The 27,748-nt window shown below is 38.5% G+C and overlaps 1 protein-coding gene across 1 annotated transcript in view; it reads left to right on the top strand.

Moving 5' to 3' along the window:
* dlg3 (discs, large homolog 3 (Drosophila)) overlaps nt 1-27,658 on the top strand; it is a 108,732-nt gene extending 81,074 nt beyond the window's left edge. Inside the window, 13 exon segments of the mRNA XM_056472798.1 lie at nt 2,494-2,596; nt 8,772-8,886; nt 8,953; nt 14,161-14,250; nt 14,253-14,336; nt 14,440-14,520; nt 17,072-17,117; nt 21,353-21,403; nt 22,166-22,267; nt 22,354-22,526; nt 22,662-22,771; nt 24,522-24,613; nt 24,736-27,658. Coding sequence (XP_056328773.1) covers nt 2,494-2,596; nt 8,772-8,886; nt 8,953; nt 14,161-14,250; nt 14,253-14,336; nt 14,440-14,520; nt 17,072-17,117; nt 21,353-21,403; nt 22,166-22,267; nt 22,354-22,526; nt 22,662-22,771; nt 24,522-24,613; nt 24,736-24,842 — 1,155 coding nt within the window. The 3' untranslated portion in view covers nt 24,843-27,658.
* The last annotated feature ends 90 nt before the right edge of the window (nt 27,659-27,748 follow it).

The raw sequence follows: 27,748 nt of genomic DNA, 5'->3' as shown, positions 1-27,748 counted from the left end.
CTTTATATTAATTATATAATATATGTTAAACTTGTAATTAAAAAAGAAACATTATGTTGAAAAAAAGTCTACACAACTAGAGTTTTCTTGTTTTGACACATTAAAATATGTGGTTAAGAAATAACTACCTTTGTTTTTTTCAATTCTATTGGTCTAACCAGGCCATTGCCAAACATTCTTTGTGTTATCCCCGTATAAGTCTAAAACCTCATTCATAATGGTCTTAAAAGGGTCTTAAAAAGTCTTACATTTGACTTGGTGAAACCTGCGGAAATCCTGCATATAATTATAGTGTTTACTTACTTACTAACTCCCAGGGCCGTTTATATTGAAGTTTATATTTAGTCGCACCATGTTGGTGTTTTGTAACATCTAATTTTTACTAGGTGGGTCGTTAGCCCAATGCTCAACCCCCAACCTGGAGGACTTTTGAATTTTTTTAAATTGATTTTTTTTTTCTCCTACCTAACGGACAAAGTGAGGAATGAACCTCCCAGCAAACAATTTTTTAATAGACATTTAATAGGCATCTAAACATAGACAGCTTGGCTAAACAGAGCTAAATTTGGGCTGTCAGTGAAAATCAAATTGCCGTCTAAAGGCCGTCACACACCTGATGCGTCACGACACGGCGCGCACATGACAGTTGAAAGTATCACCAGATGCGCACATTCGCTTGCTGTTTTAAACGGAACTATTCAGATGGCGCTCTGTGGCACGGCAGAGAAATGAACAGTGTTCTGAGTCGTGGCTGGGCGCCTCGGACAGCCGCCGACAGCCACCGACTTGCGGCGCCGGTGTGTGTACCCTGATAGAAACCTATGTTTAAAATTCTGAAATGTATGGTGCTGCGTGGCGCTATGCGGTGCATCTGGTGTGCGACCTGCTTAAGAATAGCCCAAAACTAGACTAGTGGTCAAATAGACAGGTTAGACAGACTTTATATGTGTAGTCATTCATTGATGACTAGTCTAGTTTTGGCCTATTCTTAGACGTCTATTTGATTTTCACTGACAGCCCAAATTTAGCCTTGCCTTGAACAAAAAATGCTTGCTGGGTCTTCAGCAGTCTAATAACTTGTACGCAATCATAGGCTATATTTACATTAGTAAAGGTAATGTTTTCATGGAAATTACTTCCGGGCGACACTGTAGCTCAGTGGTTAGCAGTGTCACCTCACAGAAAGAAGGCTGCTGATTTGAGTCCCAACTGGATTACTCGGCTTTTCTTTGGGAGTTTTTACTTCATAAAATTTTGACGATAGACATTTAAAGTTTAATTCTAAAATCTCAGTAGAGACTATTTTAAGGGATGTAAACAAATTAACATAGCCTTCGAGATTTCCAAAACGTCCACATATTGACACATAATGTTATGATAGCTGTTTTAACGTTACGTTATGATTGAATTGTCTTTTGGTACAGTTATGAAATAGTTTTGCGACAAGCAGAAAATGTTCACGATTTGTTATACAATTCTAGTAGTTTGAGTTGTTATACAATTCTAGTAGTTACAGTAAATATCCCTTATATAAGACTGCATTTATTTAATCTATTGTAAAACAGTATTATTGTAAAATGCTAAAATAATCACTTTTTTCTATGTTAATATGTTTTAAAATACAATTATAATACAATTAACAAACTCAGATGAAAAAGCCCCCTATACTCCGGTAATCATGTGATCATTCAGAAATTATCCTAATTTGATGTGGTGCTTAAGAAACCTTTATAAATGTTGAAAACAGTTAATAAAAAATTAATATTTTGTGGAAGCTGGATACATTTTTATGGATTCTTTGATAAAATGAAAGAAAAAAGAAAAAAAAACTTTAATAATATCACTTTTGATTAATAAAATGCATGACTGAATAAAACAAATCATATTAAGCCAACATGTTTGAGCCATAGTTAGGGCCAGACAGAATCTGCGGATGTTTTTTGCCATTTCTGCATAAAATTTTGTAAAAAAATCTGTGGATTTATGCAGAATTATTTTAGGAGTATCATAACTAAAAACTTAATATATGAAATAAAAAATAATAGCTTTTTAACTTCTATTTAATGTCTACAATGCAAATCCATCTAGATTCACTTAATTGGTAAACAAAGCAAGTCTCTCATATAATATATCTATTAAAAGACAAAAAATATTACTTTACAAACTGTATTGCAAATAAATCAAATGAACACTAATATATTAGACAATAGTATTACTGGAATTAATTTTAAAACTGAATAAATATAAATTTACACAAGTAAATAAAAGACTCAATGATGGGCTAAAAATCTGCAGATTTCTCTGCGCGCAGATTCCGTGTGGGCCTAGCCATAGTATTATGGATTATAAAAAAAGCAATTTTCATGATTCCTCATACGTTCTGCACTTTAAAATGACATGAAGTCTTATAGCTTACATTACATCATGCAATTTGCGTGAGTGTGTGGTGTGTGTAGGATGTTGTTTTAATCTGTTACCATGGTATTGTCCCAGGTGAATGGAGTAAACTTGCGCAACGCTACCCATGAGCAGGCTGCCGCTGCACTGAAGAGGGCTGGACAGACGGTCACCATCATTGCCCAGTACAGACCAGAAGGTAGTGTAGCTCTTTCACTTTTTGTCCATGATGTTTGTCAGTGCAAATGAAATTGTGCTCCCTAGAGGACAGTGAATGAGATTAAAAATGGGAATGATTTGAGCTCAAGCATGCAGGTTAGCTCTTTGTTGCATCTTAAAACAGCCTTCATTTATATCATTATAAGGAGTTATAACTGCATTTTTGCTATTTTATAATGTTAGCAGAATTTTTGTTATGAGCAGAAAATCATAATTTCTTTGTAAATGTCCTCAACAGTTGTTTTTCCTCCTGGATTAACAAGGAGATTCTTCTAATTTATTGTAGAGTCCTTAAATCACAATGAATCTAGGTGAATTTGATTTTCAAATATGACCTATTTAAGAGTGATAGAAAAGAATTTAAGATGGATCAAACCTTTGATTCTGAGTGCACCTTTCTGCTTTGAAATATTGCATAGGGTTGTTGCACCAAGACCCCAAACTGCTTTCTCTTTCTCCACACACCCATGTGTGCCTGTTGTATCTTGCCTGCTTCTGTAATCACTTCATCACAGTGGAAAACGCTGTATATATCTTTAAGAAATGTGAGTTTACTTAGCCTCACCTAATTTTATCAGAAAGACTGCTTATTTGCAAATGGGGACATTCGGTTACTGATGATTGGCTTCAGTAGAATAAAGGTGGCAGGAACTCATTTTTGACAGTCTATCAACTATGCGTGGAGTTATGGTTTTACTGAAGTCACTGGAACGACTCGTTTTGGATTTGGATCTTTTTGAAGAGTCATACGAACCGGTTCACAATAGGCTACCAATGTCAGCAATTCATAACTAAACAATAATGTTGAGGATCTAAATGATATATGAGATGAATCGTTGCTCACTGAACTGGCACTCGTGAACTTATAACAATAAATATGAAAATGGCTTGATATGAAGGATTCAGTTCAGTAGCCATGCGATGACGTAAAAGAACCGTTCATAAGAGTCGATTTGTGGAAATGACTCGGAATTCCCAACAGTTCACTCGCCTGAATGAAAGCGCTGGGATGAAACTGTGCCAGAAGTGGGAGGGTTCAACAACCTGAGAGAGAAAAAAGAGGGGAAAAGAACTAAATGGACTACAACCACAGTGGAGGAAGCGCCTAAGTTTACTCTTTGAAAGCGTGTTTTTGGCGCAGGGTTGGGTTTTTTTGCTGGATTAATTTGAAAGTCTCTCTGACTGGAGATATGGAGTAAGCGCGCGCTGGTCTCGTGAGCGGGACAGACTGAAATCCCGCGTCTCGAGCGCGAATGAGACTCGGTTTTAAAGAAGGTACCGCTGTTGGAATGGGAGGAGCGAAGCAGGACAGACCGAAACATTTTCACTAAAATATTTGCTCTTTATTTACCTTCCGTTTTGAATCGAATCGATTTTTTTCTCATCGCGTCGATGTGCAGCGTTTACTAGTTTATTCTCTATTGTTTGACTTGGTTTGATCACATAAAATGTGTTTTGGAGTGAGTTGGAAAACGAGAGGTTGAGCTGAACACAAGCGCCTTTAGCCTCCGCCGGGTAAGATCACCTTAACTTTTATTAATAAAGCATGTACATGTGTAAAAAAGTAAACTTATCAGAGGGTGTTATTTCACTGTTAACTGACAACAGAAAGACTTTTGGATCTTATCGTACTGTTCTGAAAGGGAAAGCGTCGCTGTTTGTTCCCAATGCGCTTCTATAGGCTCGAGGTACATGTTCAGCTCAGTGTAGTGTGTTTCTAGATTACCCTGAAAAGCATGTAAACTACTTGTTTAGACGCTCAGTCGTTGGGCTGACCTCATGAATATTATTTCTAGCCTAGTTTGTTTTGTTAGTGTCGCCAGTTGTGTTGCTGAGAGACTCCGGTAACGTTAGGCTGTTTGCTCGAGAATTTTGAGAGAAATATTTGCCATAAAACAGTAAGAATGAGGCATTATAACAGAAACAGCGTTTTCATTCATTATGAGGAATAGTGTGGTTCACTTTTGAACTGAAGTTTAGTTCTGTCAGTGATCCGGGATAGTGTGCACTTAGAGGCCTGAACCTTCGCCGTCATGTTTGTTTTATATGAGCTTCCTGCAGAGCTCAGGACAGGTGCAGGGAAGGGCTCATTCAGGAAGTCTCGTTACCTGCAAAAATGTCAAACATTACTGTCATTTTGTAGTTTAGTTGAATCTTAAACAGAAAAACTTGAAACTGTTTCTTTACTTTTATATCAAATGTGTTGCTGTGGCTTTTATGATTTGACATTTTCAAGTCAGTTCCCTAGATCATGAATACCATGCGTCAAAGTTGGTGTTATCAAACTGTGAACACTAAACAGGAGACTTGGACACATCTGACTGCCACAGAGGACAGGGAATCAATTATAGTCCTTGACAAGTTTTGGAGTGCACCAATATCCTATGTAACTTGTGACGTTTACTATGTCAATGTATAGTTCATTCTTTGGTTGTCTATGTGAGCAATGACAGGAATGTTGCAGTGTTAGTTATCTGTTTCGGCACGCTCTCCCCCATATTCCTCCTTAGTCTGACACTCCTGGAGTATAAATGGACTGCCTCTCCCTCCCAAGGGCTCTTACGTCTACATGAAAATAGAAGTGACACATTAATTTGTGCCAGAATAGCTCAATGAATTAGATGGGGAACCGGCACTACGCAAGACATTACAGCTTTGTTCACATGTTAGAAAGGGGCAGAGCTTGTCTGTAGACTGGCTTCTGTTAAAATTTGAACTTCTCGTCATACATTAACTTAGGGGGCAGTGGTTGAACTTGAGCTGTGAGTTATGTTAGCCTAGTACAGTCAAACATACAAAATACATTCTTATTTGGCCTCTTAACTATTTAATGAACTCTCAGTTAATTAAATTGTTATTTGTTAACAGTTCATTCATGCAATTTTCATTTTTATAAATTCATATTTTTTCTCTTTCTTACAGTCAGTCACAAACTTATATTCAGATTTGGACAGCCGATGCATAAAACCAAGTCTAGTGTGCTTGCACTAGCTCTCCAGAAACTTTTAGTTTGACCTACATTAACTTTCTGGCCCTATTGTAGTTCTTCAGAATGATGTTGTCATTTAAATGAACAGCCAAAAATGTATAGGTTGAGAATGGTGTTGTATAACCCAACCCCTTAGAATGACAATGGTGACGCCCAAATCATAATGGGGGTGAATTTGTTTGACTTGCTAAGCAACCATCTCAAAAACACTAGCAACCACTAGCCAACCATATAAATATACTTAAAGAAGAGTCAGATTATTATGCATCACTGCGTAATGTTTGTTAAATAGCTGTAAAATGGTTTCATACGTTCTTTTTATTTACCTATTAATTTGGATAGTGTGTTGAGTCGACCAGATATAATTATTATTGTGTATGTAATATTTAGATGACCTTTGCTAGTATCTAATACTCACTTTAAGTTAACCAAAAGCAATAAATATGGTAACTAGGCATGGGCTGGTATAAGATTCTCAGGGCAGGATAACCTTGGATAAAAATATCACTGTTTCATGTTATCACGGTATTGTGATTACTGCTCCAAAGTAAGTTCTTTTTAAATGTCGGGGTAAAACAACTTTTCCCCCATTGAACACAATATATTTCATTTTAAAAAACATTTAAAATATTTTGAACCAGTAGCTTTTGATGTAGAGGTTCCCATTCTGTTGGAGATACTGTTGCCTTAAACTAAATACAAGGGTTGTGGAAAACATGTTAAAAAAAAACTTGCATACACCTTAGGAACAGTATAGCAGACATTTTTTTGGCGGTTTTAAAGCCTTGACTTTTCCAAACCGCGGTAAACCTTGAAACCGGTTATCGTCCAATGACTAATGGTAACATCGTTAAATCTAATCTTTAGCGAAACACAAAATGAATAGGCATTTCTCATACTGTACATTGCTCTAATGAAAAAGGTTTTGCACAATTTTCACTTGTTAAATCAGAAGACAGACTGTAAATAAAATCTTGTTTGTCACATTAACCTGAACGTGTGTTAAGACGGTTGTGATAATTATAATGCTGTCCCCAATACATGCTTTCACATTAAAAGCACATGGCTGCAAAGTTATGTAACTGCATTGACAAAGAGGCAGCCTTCAGCCAATCCCCACTCCTCAAAAATAAAAGCTCTGCTCATAATGAAGGCAAGTGAGGCCGTGTGAGTGTGAGGCAAAGCTGGCCCAGATTCTCCCCTGATCTTCTGTTGATGGGTCACACTTTACTGGGGACCTTGTGCTTTAGCCATTAGCCTTGTATGTTGAGAACTGTGTCTGGCAGGCTGTAAGGACCCAGCTGTCTGTATCGTCTGTCATATGTGTATTGTATTACAAGTAGAGTGTCTGACCAATGACCAGTAAGAAGAATTACTTTGTGCTTTATGATGTATAAACTGAAGGCAGTGCAAACTAGAGTTTTTTTATGTGGCGTTTTCAGCTTCTCTTTTTCACTGTAATTGTTTTTTCGACAAGTTGGTCTAGATGTTTCCTTCCACCTCTCTGCTGGGATGTTCCCCTGGTTACAGTCAGGTGGTGTCAGGTTACTTTACCTTACCCTGTCATTCCAGCATGTTGTTAACCCATTTGTGAAAGACAGGGCGTTTACTGCAGAGCTCCCTGCAGCTATGGTTTCTGCTGATATTGAACTCCAAGTTTCGGCTTTGTGTTGAGCTTTAGGATTGGAGGAGCTGCTGTTATGAGAATTTAAGTTCTCATATTGTCATAAAAAGTGGAATTCCTGTCTCGGGTTCGGTTTCTGGAAACTCAAATTTGGAATGTCAATGTTTGAATGCAGGATACAAGGTTGCAGAGAAGTTCTTAAAGGACACCTATGATGAAAATCATCTTTTGTAAGCTGTTTGGACAGAACTGTGTGTAGGTAAAGTGTGTCCACAGTCATATTGGGTTGATATAAAGACAACAAGTGTCTTTTTTTTTTTTAAATTTCCAAACGTTAAAAATAGGATCCAAATCCCTCCCATTTGGGACTCACCGCAACATAATGTAAGAGTGTGGTTCCCCCGCCCACCGATTTGTTTGACAATCACGTATTAACATGCCTCCATAGTAACGCGTATAACCATAACAAGACAGTATGTGCGAAAGCAACTGAGATTAAAAGATCTGTTCAGCTCTCTGTGATCATCAATCATTATCCAATGTGATCAAGAATGAGTTCTACAAGTTTAAAACGTTTTAAAACACTGCATGTTTAAAATGAATTACAGCCATTTTACCGTCTTTACTTTATCATCACAGCCGCGCGTCAGTACAGTTATAAAAGAAGACTCTTCAATCCCGGTTTGTGGACATTAAATCAGGTTTATTTTGTACATTACCATGCTTCCTTCATATCTGTCACTGTGCTGTTTATCTGACACAGACGAGGCAGAGATTGAGGCACACTCTGACAGGCATGTGGGAACGGTGGGTGGGGAGAACTACCATTAAAAGCATAGCAACAAAAACAGCTACATTGTGTTCAGAGCAGAAAATCCAATATTCTGAAAGGTATAATCAATAATCTGATGAATGTTTTGAGCTGAAACTGTACAGACACATTCTGCAGACACAAAAGACTTAAATCTTGAAAAAGGTGTAAAATAGGTGCCCTTTAAGTCATTCTTATGAATGATCTATAGTGGTAAATACCAGTGCTTAGGAAAACAAAAGTCTCTCCTCGAGTACATGTTATCCTTGTTATTCAGTGTTTGTGTGTCCATGTGATTCGGTTGCTAAGCTTGTGTGTTACCAGACCACAGTGCAGCAGAGGTGTGCACCTTTAAGTAAAGATCGCTGCACAATCAGCCATCATGCTTCAGTGCTGCTCCCTGAATCCAAACCCTTGTTCTCAATGAAAAACGATTACCGTCCGACATTTGTTGGAGGTTTTCATTCCATTACACTGAATAGTGCATGTTCTACTTAATTAATTATGCATAATTAATTATCTGGCAGGAGATATTAGCGTATAGCTCATGCAGATACATGATTAATATCCATCTGTTCTCCAGGTCATTAATCAGTTCTCAATAAGCTGCTGAGCTTTCCTTCTCTGCCCTGCTCCACAAGCACCTCCACTCATAAAACCTGGAGCAAAGCCCGGAATATCACTGTAAATATAGGTGTTGCTGACGGATTGTGTGCCTTGTCTCTTTCCAGAATACAGCCGTTTTGAGTCCAAGATCCACGACTTGAGGGAGCAGATGATGAACAGCAGCATGAGCTCTGGCTCCGGCTCGCTCCGCACCAGTGAGAAACGCTCCCTCTATGTCAGGTATCTTCATACTTTTATTCATTCATTCAGTCTTGCTGATATTTAGAATGGCTCAATATGTGAAAGAGTGCTTTTTCCATCAGAAGATGATTGATTGAGACATACAAGGGAAATATATTTTAAGCAAGATGTACATTTATAGTTATAAAGTAATCAAGTGATGTTTTTAGCAGTGTATTGGTTTTCTTGGATTAAATTCCAGTAATGCACTGCATGTTTTACTGAAAAGTGTTCTACATGCATTTCAGCTGTAGTGGTACTTGAAGCGATGAAAATAAGCTGAAATAATTTTTGTTGTACAAAGATAATTTAAAATGCCTGGATAATATCAATGTTTACAAACTGAACTATTACAAAAGAGATGTGCTTGCTCTGCTGTGGTCGGCTATGCTGTTACAGACTGCCTAGCCTAAATAATCTGTACATGCTGTATATTGTTGGACAAACTTTTGAAACTGTTCACACCAAAGGCAACGAGAGTGTCAAAAGTCGCCCTGGCTGCCCTGTCGACAACGATGTCTGTGTTTTTAGCTCAGTACTATTTCAGCTCTAATACTGTTTTCTATGTTCGTTATAGTTAGCATGATATTCGTGCTTTAAAAAAACCAGTAACTCGCCAGTAACTTTTTTTTATTTATGTCCCTGTAAGAAAACATTGTAAATAACTGGAAATCCAGCGACCGCAATATTAAAACCCTTGGGAACAACTGTGGTCACCTAAGTTCACAAACTGTGTTCTTGGAATCCAAGTGGTGGACTTGTACATTCTGATTGCTTGTGGCCAAACCGCATCATAGCTCATTACTATAAAGTTGACTTGATTTCAACTCTCCTTAACGCCCACATCAGCGAAAACGCACCTCGCTGCTTATCGCCACCGGCTCCCATTGACAATAAATGACTTCCAGCTACTTTGCCACTCTCATCGCCTTTGGTGTGAACGCATAGTTAGGATTATGGTGTGTATTTTGTATGCTATTGTTTCAACATCCTTATGAAATTTCACAAGGTTATTTCCATCAATTATTTTGCCAAGATCTTGTATTGATAAAGGTTTACAGTGTTTTTTTGGTTTAGTTTTTATTGGTTGGTTTGTGGCCAGTTGAATGAATCCACCTTTTAACACCAACAATTTTGGAATTGTCATCTCGCAATATACATTTCTTAGGGTTTAGAAAGTGTTGCTTAAGATATGACAGGCAGAACTCTATCAATTAGGCCTGCACAATATATAATTTTAGCATCAATATTCCAATGTGTGCTTTGACAATAGTCTCATCTCAGGAATGTGGAGTTGGGATTATAGTTCATCAGCAATGAAGAATGTACTGTGATATTTCACATTTTACATTGCATTTGATTATCCAAAAATAGGGGTGGGACAAAATATCGCTATGTGGAGTTTTTTGTGATAATTCCACCTGCGATACATTACATTATTGATGTAGCCAAGTATAAATACATCTTATAACTTCAGCATTTTTTTACTTAATTTACAAATATCATGATATATTGTACATAGTTTTTTTGTGATATTGCTGATATAATAATCTATCATTATCAGAGACAAAATATCATGATAATATTGTATTGCATTACTATACCTGAATATCTGACTACTTCACTTTTATCTTTGCTCTATCTTATTTATTTACGCTTGCCATTTATTTGATTCACTCTGCTACAAGATTATTTCAATCAATCTAATTTAATGGTTTAATTCCAAATAGGGCTATTCAAGTAATCTGCCAATTGTATTCTTATCGTAATATATATTGCAGATAAATAAAATATCACTATGTCAGATTTTTCCAATATGGTGCAGCCCTACTATCAATCTCTTTTCAATTCAGTCATAGATACTGAAGTATTTGCATATTTATATTTTAACAGCAACTTGACTTGACAGTGTATTTATAAAGAATTTTAAGATTTATCGTATTATGTGTTCCTGGACAACACAGTGAGAGTAAAATGCATTCCTGATTACAACGTAACCTTATGCAAATGGTACATTTAAGAACTAAGAGAAATGTCAAATACAAGCTCACCTTGTACAACAGTTGTATGTCCTGTTACCTGTGACTTACTGAATAAACATGATCTCCATGCTAGAATACAGTGTTTTGGGGTACGTTTAGCTGCTTCTGACACTGGCTATTTTGAACCTGTGCATGGCACCATAAAATCAGTAATCTGCCAGGTCATTTGGATCATTCAGAGATATGCAAGTCGCAGCATAAGAATCTTACAGAAGAATGAGGAGACAGAGACCTCACTAAGCACTCAGTGGATAAAATTGAAATTCTTTTGTATGAATCCAAATGAACATCTAAAAAAGTTCAGAATCTAACTGTTGGGAGCAGGCATCCATGAAACATGAGAGAATGAAGCAATTTTGGTCATTTACTCAAATTAATCTAACTAAAATATTACCAGTTGAAAAATGTGTTTAAAAGCAAAGTGTATCAATATAAGATACTTCTCATATCTGCATCCATTATTAAAAAGTAAATCAAGCTAAATGTAAAAGGACTAAAATTGTGTGTGCACGTGTAGAGTGAATAGGTAATTACGTAAATGGACAGGTTTAGTAGCAAGATCTCCTATTGTAAAAATCTGTTGACATTTTAATACTTTCTAAAGAATTAGGGAGAGTGTTTGACGGTAGTGTTAACTTTACATATTTTGTTGTAAGTCTAGCTATGTGCGTATTAAGTACATAATCTGCCTAATGAATGTGTGGCCTAGTTCTGACGGTGGCTTGCACCTAGTGAGCTGTGCTTAAGAGCATTCAGAAGCAGCAGGTTCATGAGTCAGCTGACCGCACATGTTATTGTTATGTGTGCGATCTTAAGGCGTTTTCTCATTCCTATGAATTCAGCAATGAGATGCATGTGTCAGATTGGTACAGCCATGTCAGTCGGCGCTGACTGTGTGCAGCAATGCTCCATTTTAAAGCAGGCCTGATGTTGTCTTGATTTAGTTGTGAAACTGTGTGTCTGGTTCAGTGGGCTTTTAAATAGTGCGTCCTAGAGAGAGGTATGTAGAGAAACAGGAAGACCTGCTCTACTGGTTTTCCTCCTTTCATTTGGATTACCTGTCTGACAAGGTAAAGACCTTCGGCTTTGAACACAATGCCTGACTGTGTTTCCGTACTCAATGTCATCTGCCATCTGGTTTCCCTCTCATGATGTTTCTGGGATCCTTTATCACTATTGTGCCATTGAGTGCTTAGAAAGTTGATCTAGAGGGACTGACTCTGCAGGGATGTAGCTATGATATAAAAATAGGTCGGTAATATAAATGTTGCTTAATGTTAGTAGCAATGTTGGTTTACATGATTAATAGACCTACTTGATTTGGAAAAGTTTGAAAGTAAGTGCAATTGTATGTGGCTAATTGGTGCGTATAAAGGTTTGCTGTTTTAGATGTTTTCTTTGCATAGCCTACAAGCAATGACGTGTATAAATGCAGTATATACACAGCAGGGTTGCACGATATTGGAAAAAACTGACATTGCGATATTCAATTAATTTTACCGTAATGAATGGTAGCAGTATTCATGTACACTAATTGAGTAATCAAATGTAAAACGACAGTGTATTTTTCATTGTGTGTGTACATATATTTAAATGCAATTAATCTTTCTTAAAGTTAAAAACATTATAACTTCTTGTGCGTAAATGCTTTAGATGTGCACACAATCACAGGCCTTAAATACACAATCAACTGTGGTTCCTGGTCAACTATAATCCCTTCTCAACAGATCTTGCGATGTGACTATTGTAGATGCACACATTGCGATATCTATGTTAAAACGATATATATTGTGCAGCCCTAATACACAATACTGTTCAGAAGTTTAAGGTAAAACCTCATTGACATCAGTGACTTTGTAGCTGCTTTTCACCCTGGGTGGTGATGGAAGTTGCTAATGGGCATTCCAACCTTGAGGCTGCTTGGAAAATGAATATCAATCGCGAAAGTCACTCTTCATTTGCATAAAGTTGAAGGATTCTCAACTTTGTCCTGATTCAATACATGTGCTAAACATGAACATCACCATTAAATACCCTGACTTATAAGATCAAACAGATTGGATTAAGAGCATGATCATCAAAACAATAATCATATTAAAATGCTTGGCATACACCAGATTTAATTGCAATGGAGTATATACACAGGTAGTGTTTTCCAGCCAATGATAAACTTCCTGTGACAGTTTAATGTGACTATTTTTGACTTCACAAGGTTGAATTTACAGCATTGATGTTGTATTGTAGTTAAATATAATCAGTTAAATAGACTTAAGCATTCATTTAGTTGTTCAGGTCTAAAACGAGATGAAAGACAGTGTAACCGGTAGCAGTGTCAGTACCAGCAGGCGAGCGCAGAAACTCCCTTAAAAATACTGGGGTAAAATAAACTGTCAATTTTTAAAAGACATTTTGGGGGAAAATTGCATTTAATGCAGTTGTACTTGTCTGGTCTGAGACTCGCTTCATATTGTATATGTAACAGGCAGTGAAGATCACTGATTTTTAAAGAAATCAGATTTTAAATGTGGCAATTTTGTAATGGAAAGACAATTGACAGGAAGCCCTAGGGCTGACTGACTGAACATTAAAAGTCTGTGTGCATATACCCCATTAACTGGAGTTTAAATACTGTCATATTAAAATAGCTCTGTTGCTGCCACCAAATAAATTGCTTACACTCCTGTTGTAAATTGCACTCTCTTCAGACGAAATCTGATAAGAAAAAAAGAATCAAACTTCATAAAGCTGATACTTGGTTAGAAAATTCCTTGATCGGCCCTGATTCAAATTTTTAGGTCAACCAAAAATATATTTCTCTGTCAATTAAATGCTGTTCTTTTGAACTTTCTGTTAATCAAAGTAGTACAGTTTCAAAATATTAATGTGTACAGTATGTTTGGTCAAATAAATGCAGCCTTAAACATGAAAAAAAATGTATTAATCACACACTTTTGAATGATAACGTGAATTATACTCTAGAATAATGGAAAATGCTATAAAATGGATGCTATACCTTTGGCAATAAGTGTACTGTAGATTGCTTTTAGTGAGAAACCATCTGCTAAACAAATGTAAGCAACATAAAGGTACAGATGTCCAATGATGTACTGTTGTTTCTGTATGTGTGTACCCACACCCACCCTTTACTCAAACACAACAGATGTTTTGCAATGAAACCTGAACATCCACTCCTCTAGCTCTCTGTACAGACTCTTTCGTTTGGTTTTCCCAGGGCTCTTTTGACTATGACAGGACCAGGGACAGTTGCCTCCCCAGCCAGGGTCTGAGTTTCTCCTATGGGGACATCCTGGCATGTCATCAATGGCCTCGGATGATGAGTGGTGGCAGGCACGGCTGTAACACCCCATGGGAAGTGAGCAAATTGGGGGTCATACCAAGCAAGAAAAGGTACAGCCTGCCAACGAGCCCGGGTAGAATTACAACAATTCACTTGTAGTAATGGAGTGTGTTGTCTGCAAGTCACACAATCTTTGTTTTTCGATCCACAGAGTGGAAAAGAAAGAAGCGCGCACGGTTTAAAAAAACGGGTCAAATTCCCACGCAAGGACGGCATGGAATTGAGTCCAACCGGGTGAGTGAGTCGTCGTGTTGGAGGACTCATGGGAGCTGCCCCCACTTCCCCTGAGTGTGGGAATGGTGGCTTCTCACAGTATCCTGCAGGCTCCTGTTACTGAGCATCTCATTTCTCATAGTGACACACAAACAAAATCGTAGGATTACCAACATGCACTGCGCTATCACAATCAGCTATGATGGCTAGATCAATACTCCTCAATCCTGGTCCTGGAGGCCCTTTTCCTCACCACACACCTAATCCAACTCCTAGAGTGCTCAGTGACTATGTTTACATGGACATCAGTAATCAAATGATTTATCTTAATCTAATAAGGGGATAATATGATTAAGGTGTTTATACGAGTTGCTTTTAGAATGTTCCTTTAGATTGATTGTCATTACATCACCACTCTAACCATAGTTTCCTCTGGAGTTGGATGTAATTTCTGGTGTTTCATTTTTAATTTTTCGACTTCATCTAAAGTTTCACTTTCATTCAGCAGCATTTCAGTCATGTCCCCGTGACAAACTCTGAGCTACTGGATGAGAGTATGAAGTAAGGACTGCTGGGAGAGAGTTTGTGTAATTGAATGTGATGCCGAATGAAAAGAAAACATATGCATTACCTGGACAGCATTTGAAAAGTTGTGTTCAGTGATGGAGAGCGTGAGAAGTCCCCAGGAGATCACTCCGCCCTTGGAGATTCAGGTGCTAAGGTCCTTTTAAGGTTGATTTATAATTCTTGCGTCAAGCGAACGTGTATTCTCCGGGCGCCGCTGGCCGCCACTGGCCCCTCTAAAAAGTGAAGAGGAGCAGGGGAGAGGTAACGAAAGTGAAGAGCATGGGGGGGGTTGGGGGGTGTAGCTACAGTGAATGGGGGGGGGGGGGGGGTAGTTTTGGTGTTGTCGTGGACGAAACTGAAGAGCCGTGGGGTTGGGTGTCGCCTCGTGGGTCCTTGATAATGTCTCTGGGGGCCCCCAAAATGTGTGGGCCCTTAGAATCGTCCTAACTCAAAGGACGATTGAGCACTTCAATAATGCAATTAAAATAGGAATACTCCACATGTCTTAATTCGATTTGTATTTACTACGATTATGACTTTAGTCGGATTAAGTTCATCAACAATCTGTTTACACAATAGAGCCTTAATCAGAGCATGGTCTTAATCTTATTCAAATCTGAGTATTGACGTCCATGTAAACGTACTGAGTGACCTGAATTGGCTCTCTCGAACAAGGATTGAGAACCAGTGTGTTTAGATGCCCATTCTTTTCATTGTAACTTAAAGGAATAGTTCACCCAAAATGACAGTTGTCATTTATTTGCTTTCATGTTGTTCCAAACCTGTATGATTTTCTTTTTGTTTTTTCATGGAACACAAAAGGAGATGTTTGGCAGGATGAACGACATAAGGGTGAGTAAATGATGAGCAAAAATGTATCTTTTTTTGGGTGAACTAGTCTTTTAAGATTGAAGTGTGTAATCAATTAGTTAGGATTCTCAAACTAAAAGTGTGATGCTTTGAATTTGAATGAAAGAAACCTACAAATTATGCACAAACACTTGCTCCAAGGTTTGTGGTCAATAAGATTTTTTGTTAATAGATCAAAATTGACAGTAAAGTCATTTATGAAAATATTGTAACATTGACGTAATTACACACTTCACCTGCCTTTTTGCTGTCTGAATACTTTTTTTGTGCAGTCGAGATATTTCACACATCTGTCATTGTTCAATTTCATATTCCATTTTTTACATTTACAGTAAAATTTTAAAACAAGCTATTTTCTGAAAGAGGAAAGCATCCAAATCACGTTTACGTTCATTATCCCCACTGTTTTTGCGATCACTCGTCGTCTTTGGTTTTGTTTTTGCATGCGTGCTGTGAATATCATTGAAACCCCTTTTGTTTTGTGTTTGTTTCATCCTCATCCCCATTACCTGACCATTCGGCCCGTCTCCACGCAGCCAGTCAAGGTGAAGCGCAAAAAAAGCTTCAAACCTATCGCGCAAGTTCCCGTTTACAAGAGCAAGGAGAATATAGTGCAGGAGTTGGTGGAGACTGAACGTGAGTATTAGCGTGGGATGAGGGGCTCTGATGCTGTCCTTCATGCTTCATCCTGTCACTGTCACTCACCCTGGAGATGGCTTCCGGTTGGCTTTTGACCTTTCCTTGTGAAAACTGAGCCAATCAGAGCCTCTCTGGCCTTAGTCTTGCTCGGAGGGGCATTTCGGCACTTCTCGCAGGTGTGAGGCTGCACTAACACTCAAACGCTGTGCTCGAACATCTGTCAGCGTCAGAGCTGCTCCCTTAAGCCATTTAAACTTGCAGTTTGATTCTCATGAATGTGCATGGAAAGCCCCACACTTAAATTACAAATGGACAACCCAGATCTCTCAGTGCACAGCAAAGTGATGTTAGTATTTCCTCATCCCTGGAGAGTGCAACACTTCTCTTCTCCCAGCCTCTCACTAACCTCTCTTTCTTCTTCCTTTCTGCTCTCTCTCTCTCTCTCTCTCTCTCTCTCTCTCTCTTTGTTCTTGCTTTCACCTGTCGGGACGCTCAGGACTTCCCAGGGTTAAGCGATGACTTTTATGGATCAAAGAGTTTGAGTAAGTGTGTGGTTCCTCTTGTCAAGCAGCTGTTCCCTGAGCTAACTCAACTGGCTGTGCCACACAAACATTTTCTCTTTCTCACTGAATATCCCCTTTATCCCCACATTTTACTTTCAAGTAATCAGGATCAGTTGACTTGATGTAAGAGTAGATTATATTCATCAAGAAGGTTCAAAGTTGTTATAATATTAGCAAAATTGACCACGCCAATATAATGCTCCGGTCACAACATTTCTGAGCACACTGAACAGTCATTATGTTTTCACACAACAACTCGAGTAATACTCAGAATTGTAAATATGCATCCTGCTTCCTTTGTGTTTCCACAAAACAACTCAAGTAATGCTCTAATTGTTTATGACTTAGCTTTACTGCAATAAAGTTTGCATTATTTTAATTAATACTGTGACGTATCTGTATTCTGTTGGTCACAATTCACAGGTCACTAAACCTTTTTGAAACGCAGCGAAATGTGAAACTGTTTACTTTCCTCAGACTCAATGATATGTAGCACTGCAGGTGTCGTAGGAGATTTAATCTCTATAGGGGCTCACTGACACTGCACTGTGCCACGTCTTTAAAATTGAAATGCACTGCCCAGGAAACAAGTTTGTTTAATAGACAACTAATAGACATCTAAACTTAGCTTGGCTAAAACAAGGCTAAACTTGGGCTGTCAGTAAAAATCTAATAGACATCTAAGAATAGCCCAAAACTAGACTAGTCATCAAATAAACAGATTGGACAGACTTTATATGTGTAGTCATTCATTGATGACTAGTCTAGTTTTGACCTATTCTTAGACGTCTATTAGATTTTTACTGACAGCCCAAGTTTAGCCTTGTTTTAGCCAAGGTGACTGTTTAGACGTCTATTAGATTTTTACTGACAGCCCAAATTTAGTCTTGTTTTAGCCAAGATGACTATGTTTAGACGTCTATTAGACATCTATTAAGAACAAAAAATGCTTGCTGGGTCTTCTATGAATAAACGCATACTGCCGCCATCACTCTGTCTAATTCCAAGGTATCATTTTAAAGTCTTTGCCCATTTCTGTGAAAATAACAATGATTTTGAAACAAATATAATGTAACGTCCATAATCAGTTCATCCTTTGCTTGAAGATTTTGCATCTTTTGACAAAATACTTGTTTGTGACAAACTCACCAAGCCACTTTGTTTATTCTTCAAGTGAACTTTTGCATGTTTGGTGATTTAGATGATCTATTTCTAACAGGCGCCGAGCTTCTTGTTCGATGTGCATCCGCCTTCAGCCCTTCTCTTTGCTCTTCTAGTCGCATAACTACATGCCATCTTCTTTATCACAAAACTCATGACATACAACAAAAACAGCCCTGATCATGGCGTCCCGTCCTTTAGTTGTTGAGATTGTTGAATACCGTGATTTAAATGACATCATCGTCGGCCTGCTTGCATCACTTCAAATTTCCTAATGGTGGTGCAAATTCAACTTGGAAAACCTAGCGAAAGCAAATTCTGTATGTCCTCATATCAATGGAAAAAGAAAGTCATTACACAGAGAAAAACTAGTAGTTGCATTTTGAAAGATTACAAAGGCGTAGTTTTTATTTCATTTTGACTTTTTTAAACTCCTGAATCCAATGTTCTTAAAGGGATTGTTCAACCCAAAAATATACACTACCTGACAAACATCTTGTTGCCTATCCATGTTTTAGGAACAACAAATAATAACTTGACTTCTAGTTGATCATTTGGTATCAGAAGTGGCTTATAAGAAAGGCAAAGGCCTGTAGATTACACTTATTTTACCAAAATAAAATATGATCATGCCTTGATTTTGAATTATTTAATTAGGACAATAAGCGCTGACTTAGACGAGTCTTGTCACTAAACAGAAATAATGTACAGTTTAGAATATAAAGTCATGGTGCAGTGGGAAAAGAATTAATATTGTGTATGACTCCCATAAGCTTGGAGGACTGCATCCATACATCTCTGCAATGACTCAAACAACTTATTAATAAAGTCATCAGGAATGGCAAAGAAAGTGTTCTTGCAGGACTCCCAGAGTTCATCAAGATTCTTTGGATTCATCTTCAAAACATCCTCCTTCATCTTACCCCAGACATGCTCAATAATGTTTATGTCTGGTGACTGGGCTGGCCAATCCTGGAGCACCTTGACCTTCTTTGCTTTCAGGAACTTTGTTGTGGAGGCTGAAGTATGAGGAGCGCTATCCTGCTAAAGAATTTGCCCTCTCTTGTGGTTTGTAATGTAATGGGCAGCACAAATGTCTTGATAACTCAGGCTGTTGATGTTGCCATTCACTCTGCAGATCTCTCGAACACCCCCATACTGAATGTAACCCCAAACCATAATTTTTCCTTCACCAAACTTGGCTGATTTCTGTGAGAATCTTGGGTCCATGCGAGTGCCAATAGGTCTTCTGCAGTATGTGTTATGATTGGAATGCTGTTCGACAAATAATTAATGAGAAAAATCTACCTTCTGACACTTCCAAATGATCAAATAGAAGTCAAGATGAATTATTTGTTGCTCTTACAACTGGGATAGACGACAAGTCTTTTGTCAGGTAGTATAATCTTAAGTGGTTCCAAGTTATTTTGTTTTCTGTTGAACACAAAAGAAGCAAAAAACCCTGAAACTTCTGACGTCCATAATTGGAAAAACAAATACTATGATAGTCAATTGTTTCATGTTTCCAGCTTTTTTCAAAACATCATCTTTTGTGTTCAACAGAAGAATGACAATCAAGTGAAGGGTGGGTAAACGATGACAGAAATTTCAGCTTTGGGTGAACTATCCCTTCAATAAAAGAGAAAGTGGGTGGCAGACTTTCAGGACCAGTAAAGGTCTTCACAGCCAGCTCGTACTGGGCAGAATTGAGTATGTTTAATGTTTGAAGTATCCCAGCACTATCATGTTGTCAGTGTATCTAAGAGATGTTGGATATTTGATTCCTGTAAGGAACCCAACACTGGCTTGTTTACTTTGGCATGAGGAGCAGTATCACTGTCTGATGAACCCAACACTGGCAAGGTCATAGGAAACGCTCAGCACAGAATCTAAGATCAGTGGGGCCGTAGGAAAAGGAAATACTTAATTTGCTATTGCTGCCTCATCCTACCATTTCCTTTCTGAGAAAGCGGCAGCCATTTAAGTGCCCAAAAGTTCTTTCTGTTTGTCCCCCCCCCCTCGTCTTGACTAAGCCTTTTCTATTCTTGGCATGATGGTACGGGAGGGTGTATAGTTTCAACCTGAGCTGGGATTGATATACCGTTAAACTTAGAAATGAGAGAAAGTGTGCATTGTGGCATTACTAAACCTCCTCCTTCTTCCATTCACAGAGTGCTTGACGTCCAACACCAGTGACAGTGAAAGCAGCTCCAGTAAGTGGCTCTAAATGTCCATTAGCTTAAGCTTTTCATTACTTACTACATTAAGTCTGTCCCAGTGTCAGTGCTGCCAGATTGGGCGGTTTCGAATTTGTTTGTGGGGGTATTAAATGGCGTAGGCGAGTTGACAATTTGAGTAGTTTTGAAATGTACATTTTATATGCAACTTCTTCAACAAAACATAACTGTGTGCTTCGAATCCATTCACTTAGTAGTGACCAGTGTGTCAAAATTTGACTCCCTGGACAAATCTGACTCCTCTTTATGTGCACGTGCATCACGCAGTGCCTGTTTTTTTATTTTATTTATCTTTTTTTTTTTTTTTCTGAAATTGACAGCAAGAACAAACATGGATGCCAAATGGGACAAATACCCCATTTCAAAAGTCAAACATACTCTAATAGGTAGTGTAATCTACACAACAAGTGCAGTGTGTGGGAGAGAGGGGGCGCACTGTTTCGATTTCATCTGGTTATGTTGTGGTTCTGTGACTGCTGGTGTTCGATTTAAATAAATTTAAATAAAATATTAATCTAATATTTTGGGTGTTATTTTGTGTTTGGGTGGGTTTTGGACTGCTTTTGGGCTGGAAAAAGTCAGTTACAGTATATCTGGCAACACTGCCCAGTGTAGTCCGCTGAGGTGCAGCATTCCATTTGATCAGTGTCATGCCATTAACTTTAAGTGCTTGAACAAAAAGCCTGATTCATGGATATTGTCATGTGACCTGCACGTTCATTCCAGTAATCATTTAAGTGGATTGTTTTTGTATTAAATAGTGATTAATAAAACCTTCATGTTTTAATTGGATAATTGTCATTTTTCCTCATGCAGAGGGGCAGGAAGACACAATTCTCTCATATGAGCCAGTAATTCGACAGGAGAGTAAGTATACATATGCCTTTTTTACCTTAGGTGTTTAATTTTGAAGTTTGAAATATTTCATTGGCAGCTAGCTGAAATGAGTATAATATTTGATATTAATGAGCATTTTATTCATGAAGCAAAAACGGTCATGTCATGTTTTTAGTTGACCAGTTTCACTCTGAACCCTAGTTAACACTCCCCACAATGCAACACTCCTCATTCCAGCAGTTGTTTGGTGGATTAGTCACTGTTTACGTGTGCCGTTCTGATCTTGTTTTTGCGTGGCTGACCTGCAGTTTACATCACTGAAGTGAGATAAAAAAATGTTCCTAGTCATTTTTAAAAAGGTCATTTGTTTCAGAAGAAATGAAATGATTTGTGTGACCATTTGAATTAAACTTTACAATTAAACGGGCTGCTTTTCCTGCTCTGTTTAAGATTTCTTTAAATGACTTGACCATTACATGATGGCTTTATTTATTAGGGTTAAGTGTAGGTCAAGTTACCTGTCTTGCATTGCACTTGTGCAAGATGTTGAATAAGCAGTAGGTCATAGTTGATATGCAAATATGGATGTCTCTGTTAACGAACAGTTTCTGAATAGTCTGTGTTTGCACTTCAGTTTTCATAAAAGCTCTGGTTGAACTGGCTAGAGATCTTTATGTACTTGGTACACACTACAGGGAAAGAAAGTCAAATCCTGTTTTCCATAACGAGAGCCAAAGAATAATTCTCAAGGCTGAAAGTTTTTGCCCAACAATGATTTGGCTTTCTTTACAGTCCATTACACAAGGCCTGTGATTATCCTGGGTCCGATGAAGGACAGAGTAAATGATGACTTGATCTCAGAGTTTCCCCACAAGTTTGGATCCTGCGTTCCACGTAAGTATAATATAAAACAAAACAACTTAATCCTTCAGTGTTTTGCCAATACTTGTGGAATTAAAGACAAACTCCTGATTCTTTAGATACAACTCGTCCTCGGCGAGAGAATGAGATGGACGGCCAGGACTACCACTTTGTGGGTTCAAGGGAGCAAATGGAGAAGGACATTCAGGACAACAAATTTATCGAGGCCGGCCAGTTCAACGAGAATCTGTACGGGACCAGCATCCTGTCTGTTCGGGCAGTGGCTGAAAGGGTCAGTGACTCCCCAGTGTAAACATGCCAGGGGATCCGCACTCCTGTTTAATCCTTCAATATTTTCCCTGTGGCAATTACTGTGAGCAGTGAAAGTGTGACACAGGATGAAAGGGTTTCTTTAATCCTGTTGTAGGGCAAACACTGTATCCTGGACGTGTCTGGAAACGCCATAAAGCGACTGCAGCAAGCACAGCTCTATCCAATCGCCATTTTCATCAAGCCAAAATCTGTGGAGGCCCTAATGTAAGTTGAAGATTTCGATTTATTAAACCATTAGGAGACAGCGTGAAAATCCTGTCCCACTATCTTTTTCTAGATAAACAAAATGCTCCAAGTTACTAGGGCTGCACAATATATCGTTTCAGCATCGATATCTCAAAGTGTGCATTCGCAGTAGTCACATTCCAAAGATATGCAATGTTGAGTATATTATAGTTAACCAGGAGCTACAGAATTGTATTAATTCATTCATTCATACATTTTCTTTTCGGCTTAGTCCCTTTATTAAACTGGGGTCGCCACAGCGGAATGAACCACCAACTTATCCAGCAAATGTTTTACGCAGCGGATGCCCTTCCGCCCTTCATTTAGCCTACCCAATTCACATGTACCGCATGTCTTTGGACTGTGGGGGAAACCGGAGCACCCGGAGGAAACCCACATGAACACGGGGAGAACATGCAAACTCCACACAGAAACGCCAACTGACCCAGCCGAGGCTCGAACCAGCGACCTTCTTTCTGTGAATTGTATTTAATCACAGTATTTATATGGAATTTACATGACCGATGCAAAAAAATATATATATTTTTTTTTTTACTTAGAATTTTTGTCTTGTTTCTAGTCCAAATATCTACATTTCAAAGACAAAACAAGATTACTTTACTTACCCCACTGGCAGATATTTCCTTAAGAAAAAAGTAAATTTTCACTTATTTCTTCTGACTGTGAAAACAGCATTTTTACTTGGTCTTAAGATTTTTTATATATATATATTTGTACTAGAAACAAGACGAAACGAAGTAAGAAAACCTTTTTTTTTGCATTGTGATTATTCAATTTCTGTACCAGAATAAATTAGACTCCTCAGAACACCATCAGAAACAGCTATTCATACCATCTTCTGAAACTGTATTCATGTAGCAATATTCATCGCAGAAATAAAATATCAGCTTAATAAAATAAAATATTTTATATTAAATTTCATAAAATTAAAAGTCTTCAGACTTCTAAAATAAAACAAATATTAAGGCCCAATGCCAATTCTATTCTGTTTACACCTTCCCCTTGGCCCTTGAAACCGAGTGTGAAGGGGAAGGGCTTCAAATTTTACCCATAAGAAATGGGACACCACTACAGCACCTGCACACGTCATCATATGTCATCGCGATCTCTTACTTCATATAAGATCGAATCTATCTTGAGGAAATCACTGAAGGCAGGTATCATGTTATCATAACGTTATACTGTGGCAATACGATCTGTATTGTGCATTTACACTGTGGCCATATTCATCTATGTAAACACACTAAACAACATTAACATTATAGCAGACACTGTAAAAAGCTCATTCCCAGCCTCTAGACTTTCTGACAGGATATTCCAGTGTCAGATGTGAAAGTATGTTGTGGGACTGCTATTCTGGGAAATTTTCTTACCCCTTGTTTTCGAGTGTGGTCCTGGAAAATCTCTTGTTAGCCCTTCCTATTAGCCCTATGCCTTCAGGCTAAAGAGAATTGGGACACCCCTTCATGTGAATGCACAAAATGAGGCATAGGGGTAAGAGGTAAAATTGGGATTGGGCCTAAATATCAGTCCATACCTAATAAATTCAGTAATTCCCAGCAAAGTGAGAACGCTTCCCAAGCGGAAGCTTTGAATGTTAGTTATCCTCATTTCATTTTCCTAACTGTATACATCACACTTTACTAATAACTATTCCTCATGATTCTGAACTGTAGTGTGTGCTCATGCACTTCTTTGTGTTTAACAGGGAACTCAATAAGCGGCAGACGTACGAGCAAGCCAATAAAGTCTTTGACAAGGCAATGAAGCTGGAACAGGAGTTCGGAGAGTTTTTCACAGGTTTGTTTTTCTCTCGACTGTATTGATAGGAAAACTTTTAGCTAAGCACAGGCCCTCTGTTACTGTTTAACAGGAGTGAAGAGTACTGCAGTGTGACAAGTGTTCTTTCTGTCTCTCTACAGCCATAGTCCAGGGTGACTCACTAGATGAGATCTATAATAAAATCAAGCTGATCATAGAGGAGCAGTCAGGCCCTTACATCTGGATCCCGTCTGCAGAGAAGCTCTGAGCTGGCCGCCTCCACCTGACCCCCCCCGTACCCACTCCCACCCGACACCTTCCCTCCTTCACTGATATGTTTCATATCAAGTTTTAGTGTCATCATTATGTTACCCTCAAATGAAAATCGTCTTCTCACCATTACTGTGACTGTGCACACCCCTGCATGAGTTTCTCAGCAATTCCATTCAAGATTGGAAATGCCATTCCTAACGAAATCTTTTTGTCATGTAAAACAAACAAAAAAAGGGAAACCTGAGCGAATCATTTCGGACAAACTTGTCGAAGATGAGAATGTCTTAACGAAGTGACTTCGGGGAGTTGGAGAGCGGGAACCTTGTATATGTTCACTGAAAAAGACATTCGAGGATGCTGTGTGAGGGTTTTTCTACGAGGACTACGCCTGCTGACGGTACCGTCACTGCTCGTGCTCATACACAGAGAACTTGCAAACTGATGGTGATCTTCAGTACTCACTAATCAGCTGGCTTCGATCGGCTGCCTGGCCGTTTGTATGTTCAGAGCAGAACAAAATGGAAAACGGGGTTTGAAGAAATACATTTATATTACTGAAATCACATGGAAATAAAAATCCTACAGATTTTACTACATAATACGAAATGAATACGGTACACATTTTACACTTAACTAGAACTGACTACTCGGAGGGCTGTTAGATTTCATTTACTTGTCTTTGGGTTTTTGTGTTCTTTCTTTCTTGTGGTTTTTAGCTGCTCTGTATTAAAGATGGGGGGTAGAGAGGTGTAACTGGGCTCTCTGCAGACCACCAAACTGCCTTACGACGACGAGTAAACGCTTCTGTCAAATTTGTGGGGGGGATCAATAATATTCAACCTGTCAGTGCTTAGCGGGAGACTCAGTTTTAGTGCTGTTTGTGAGTTTCCCGTCCATCCTATTGGAGGCCTAACTTGTGAGTGCAATAGACTGAAGTGTCTTACCTCTGTAAAATCCTTCTTTTTTTTTCTTTTTGCTTTGCTGTTTGTTTGTTTTTTTTACTTTAGCAAAATCCAGTTTCGGCCACCATTGGAGTTATTGAAAAGCAGACAGCCCACTTGCACTTCCTCTGCCTTCCATGACTATATTCTCTTCAGACTGAACGGTAACAAGGTACTGTCCTGTTAGCTGCCCTGGAGTGCAGCCTTAAAACGGGTAGAATCAAGACAATAATTGTATTGGATGTCCTTCTTAATATTAAAGCGTTAGTGGAGCCTGAAATTGACAGTTTTCCCCAAGAACTCGACGATGGTTTGATTAAATCTGTTCTTTGTAATGACAGCTTTTAAATGATTTTTTTTTTCTTCGACTTTATTTCCGGGCTGATGTTTACTCCACTGTGTTGAGCCTTGGGCCGGGCGAGCTCAGGAATCTGATGGAAAACTACTGCTTTTTTTTTTTATCGATAAGCCACTAAAGGGCCGCAATCATATTGTGATCAAGTAGAGTACGAACTCAAGGGATGATTTCCAATCCTCTACCTGAACACCCAGACATGCTGATATATTATACTTGTGTATTCTAAATATTTAGTCCTTTTTTTTTATTTGATACTTTGTAAGCACTGTGTCTTACATCAGTGTTCAGCCTGGAGAGAACGGGATTGTGCTGGAACGGGACGGTGCTCACCGGTACAGAAGTACTTCCTTCAGTCTCTTGGCTCCCTCAAGAAGGCGAATTTTTGTTTCTGTATTGAGAAGTCTGGATCCCGTGTAAATGCAGGGATATCCATCCCTGGCCCCTCTCTCTTTATCTCTCCTGACCCGCAGGCATTTTCTAAACAGGTGCGCTCACCTGCCAAGCATCTCTGCGAAATCAGCTGTCATACCTGTGTCAAAACCAGAGTTCAGGGAATAATCGAAGGGAACAGAGCCATTTATAAACTGCTTACAGACTGTTTTAATGGGTATGATAGCTGTAAAGTGTAAATATCGGCCCTCACTTGTGCTTCATGCATGTGTGATACAACTGGGACAAACATGTTTTTATAAATCACAAATGTCAGGTAAGTAAACTTTGAATTTATTCTGAGATTAATTAATTTCCATACAAATGTGCCGTAACGTTGGTATTTTATCTATAGAAAAGAAACTATCTTCAGCTGCCTATCGGAACATTTTTTTAGCGAGTCGGGAACTAGCTTCCCTACATTACGGCCTGTCTACTTGTGATATCTTGTGGAACTTGTCTGAGTGTATAGATGAAAAACCAATGTAAAAAATTATATAAATATAAATATATATATATATATAAAGAGACATGCGGACAGCAACCCGTAGAGTGATATTAAACCAGACGCATAAATAACTCATTTAACGTAGATCTGGCCCTCTGTGGTGTCGAGCGGAAACGCAGCTGACCCTTCGCACCAATGATGCTGGTCAGCCATGTTGGTGAAGCCCAAAGAATTCATTGTACTATATTTCTACTGAGGTGGATTGAATGAGAGCAGCTCTGGTGTACTAATGAGGGTCTGTGCTCTGGAAGGCATGAGCGTCAAATGGGGAGGGAAGGGGTCTGGTTTGTCTTTTTGAGTGATTATGAGTTTTTGATGTGACAGCACACCTGTGCAGTAAGTGCTTGCAAATATGAACCCTCTGATTGTACAGTAGTGTCCTCCCCATGATCACAGGTGGTACAGCCTATCAGGACACGAGGAAAACCGCTCTTTTATATCCTGGTCAGGAGGGAACACAGTCCTACCAATTACTATTATTTTGTTTTATGTTGATTTATTTTTTCTTTTCTTTTTGGACTGGACAAGAGTTTATTTGTTTGGAAATAAACTATGTGACTCTGTTACGATTTCAATGCATGCATTTTTATTTGTTTTGTATGGCAATGCATATGTTTCAACCCAGGACAGCTCAAACAGATAAGCAGATGACAGGTAATAAAATA

Source organism: Danio aesculapii, chromosome 14, assembly GCF_903798145.1.
Source record: "Danio aesculapii chromosome 14, fDanAes4.1, whole genome shotgun sequence".
In the NCBI taxonomy this organism is placed as follows: Eukaryota; Metazoa; Chordata; class Actinopteri; order Cypriniformes; family Danionidae; genus Danio; species Danio aesculapii.
The sequence above is the reverse complement of the archived record's forward strand: the minus strand, read 5'-3'. Positions and strand labels throughout refer to the sequence as shown.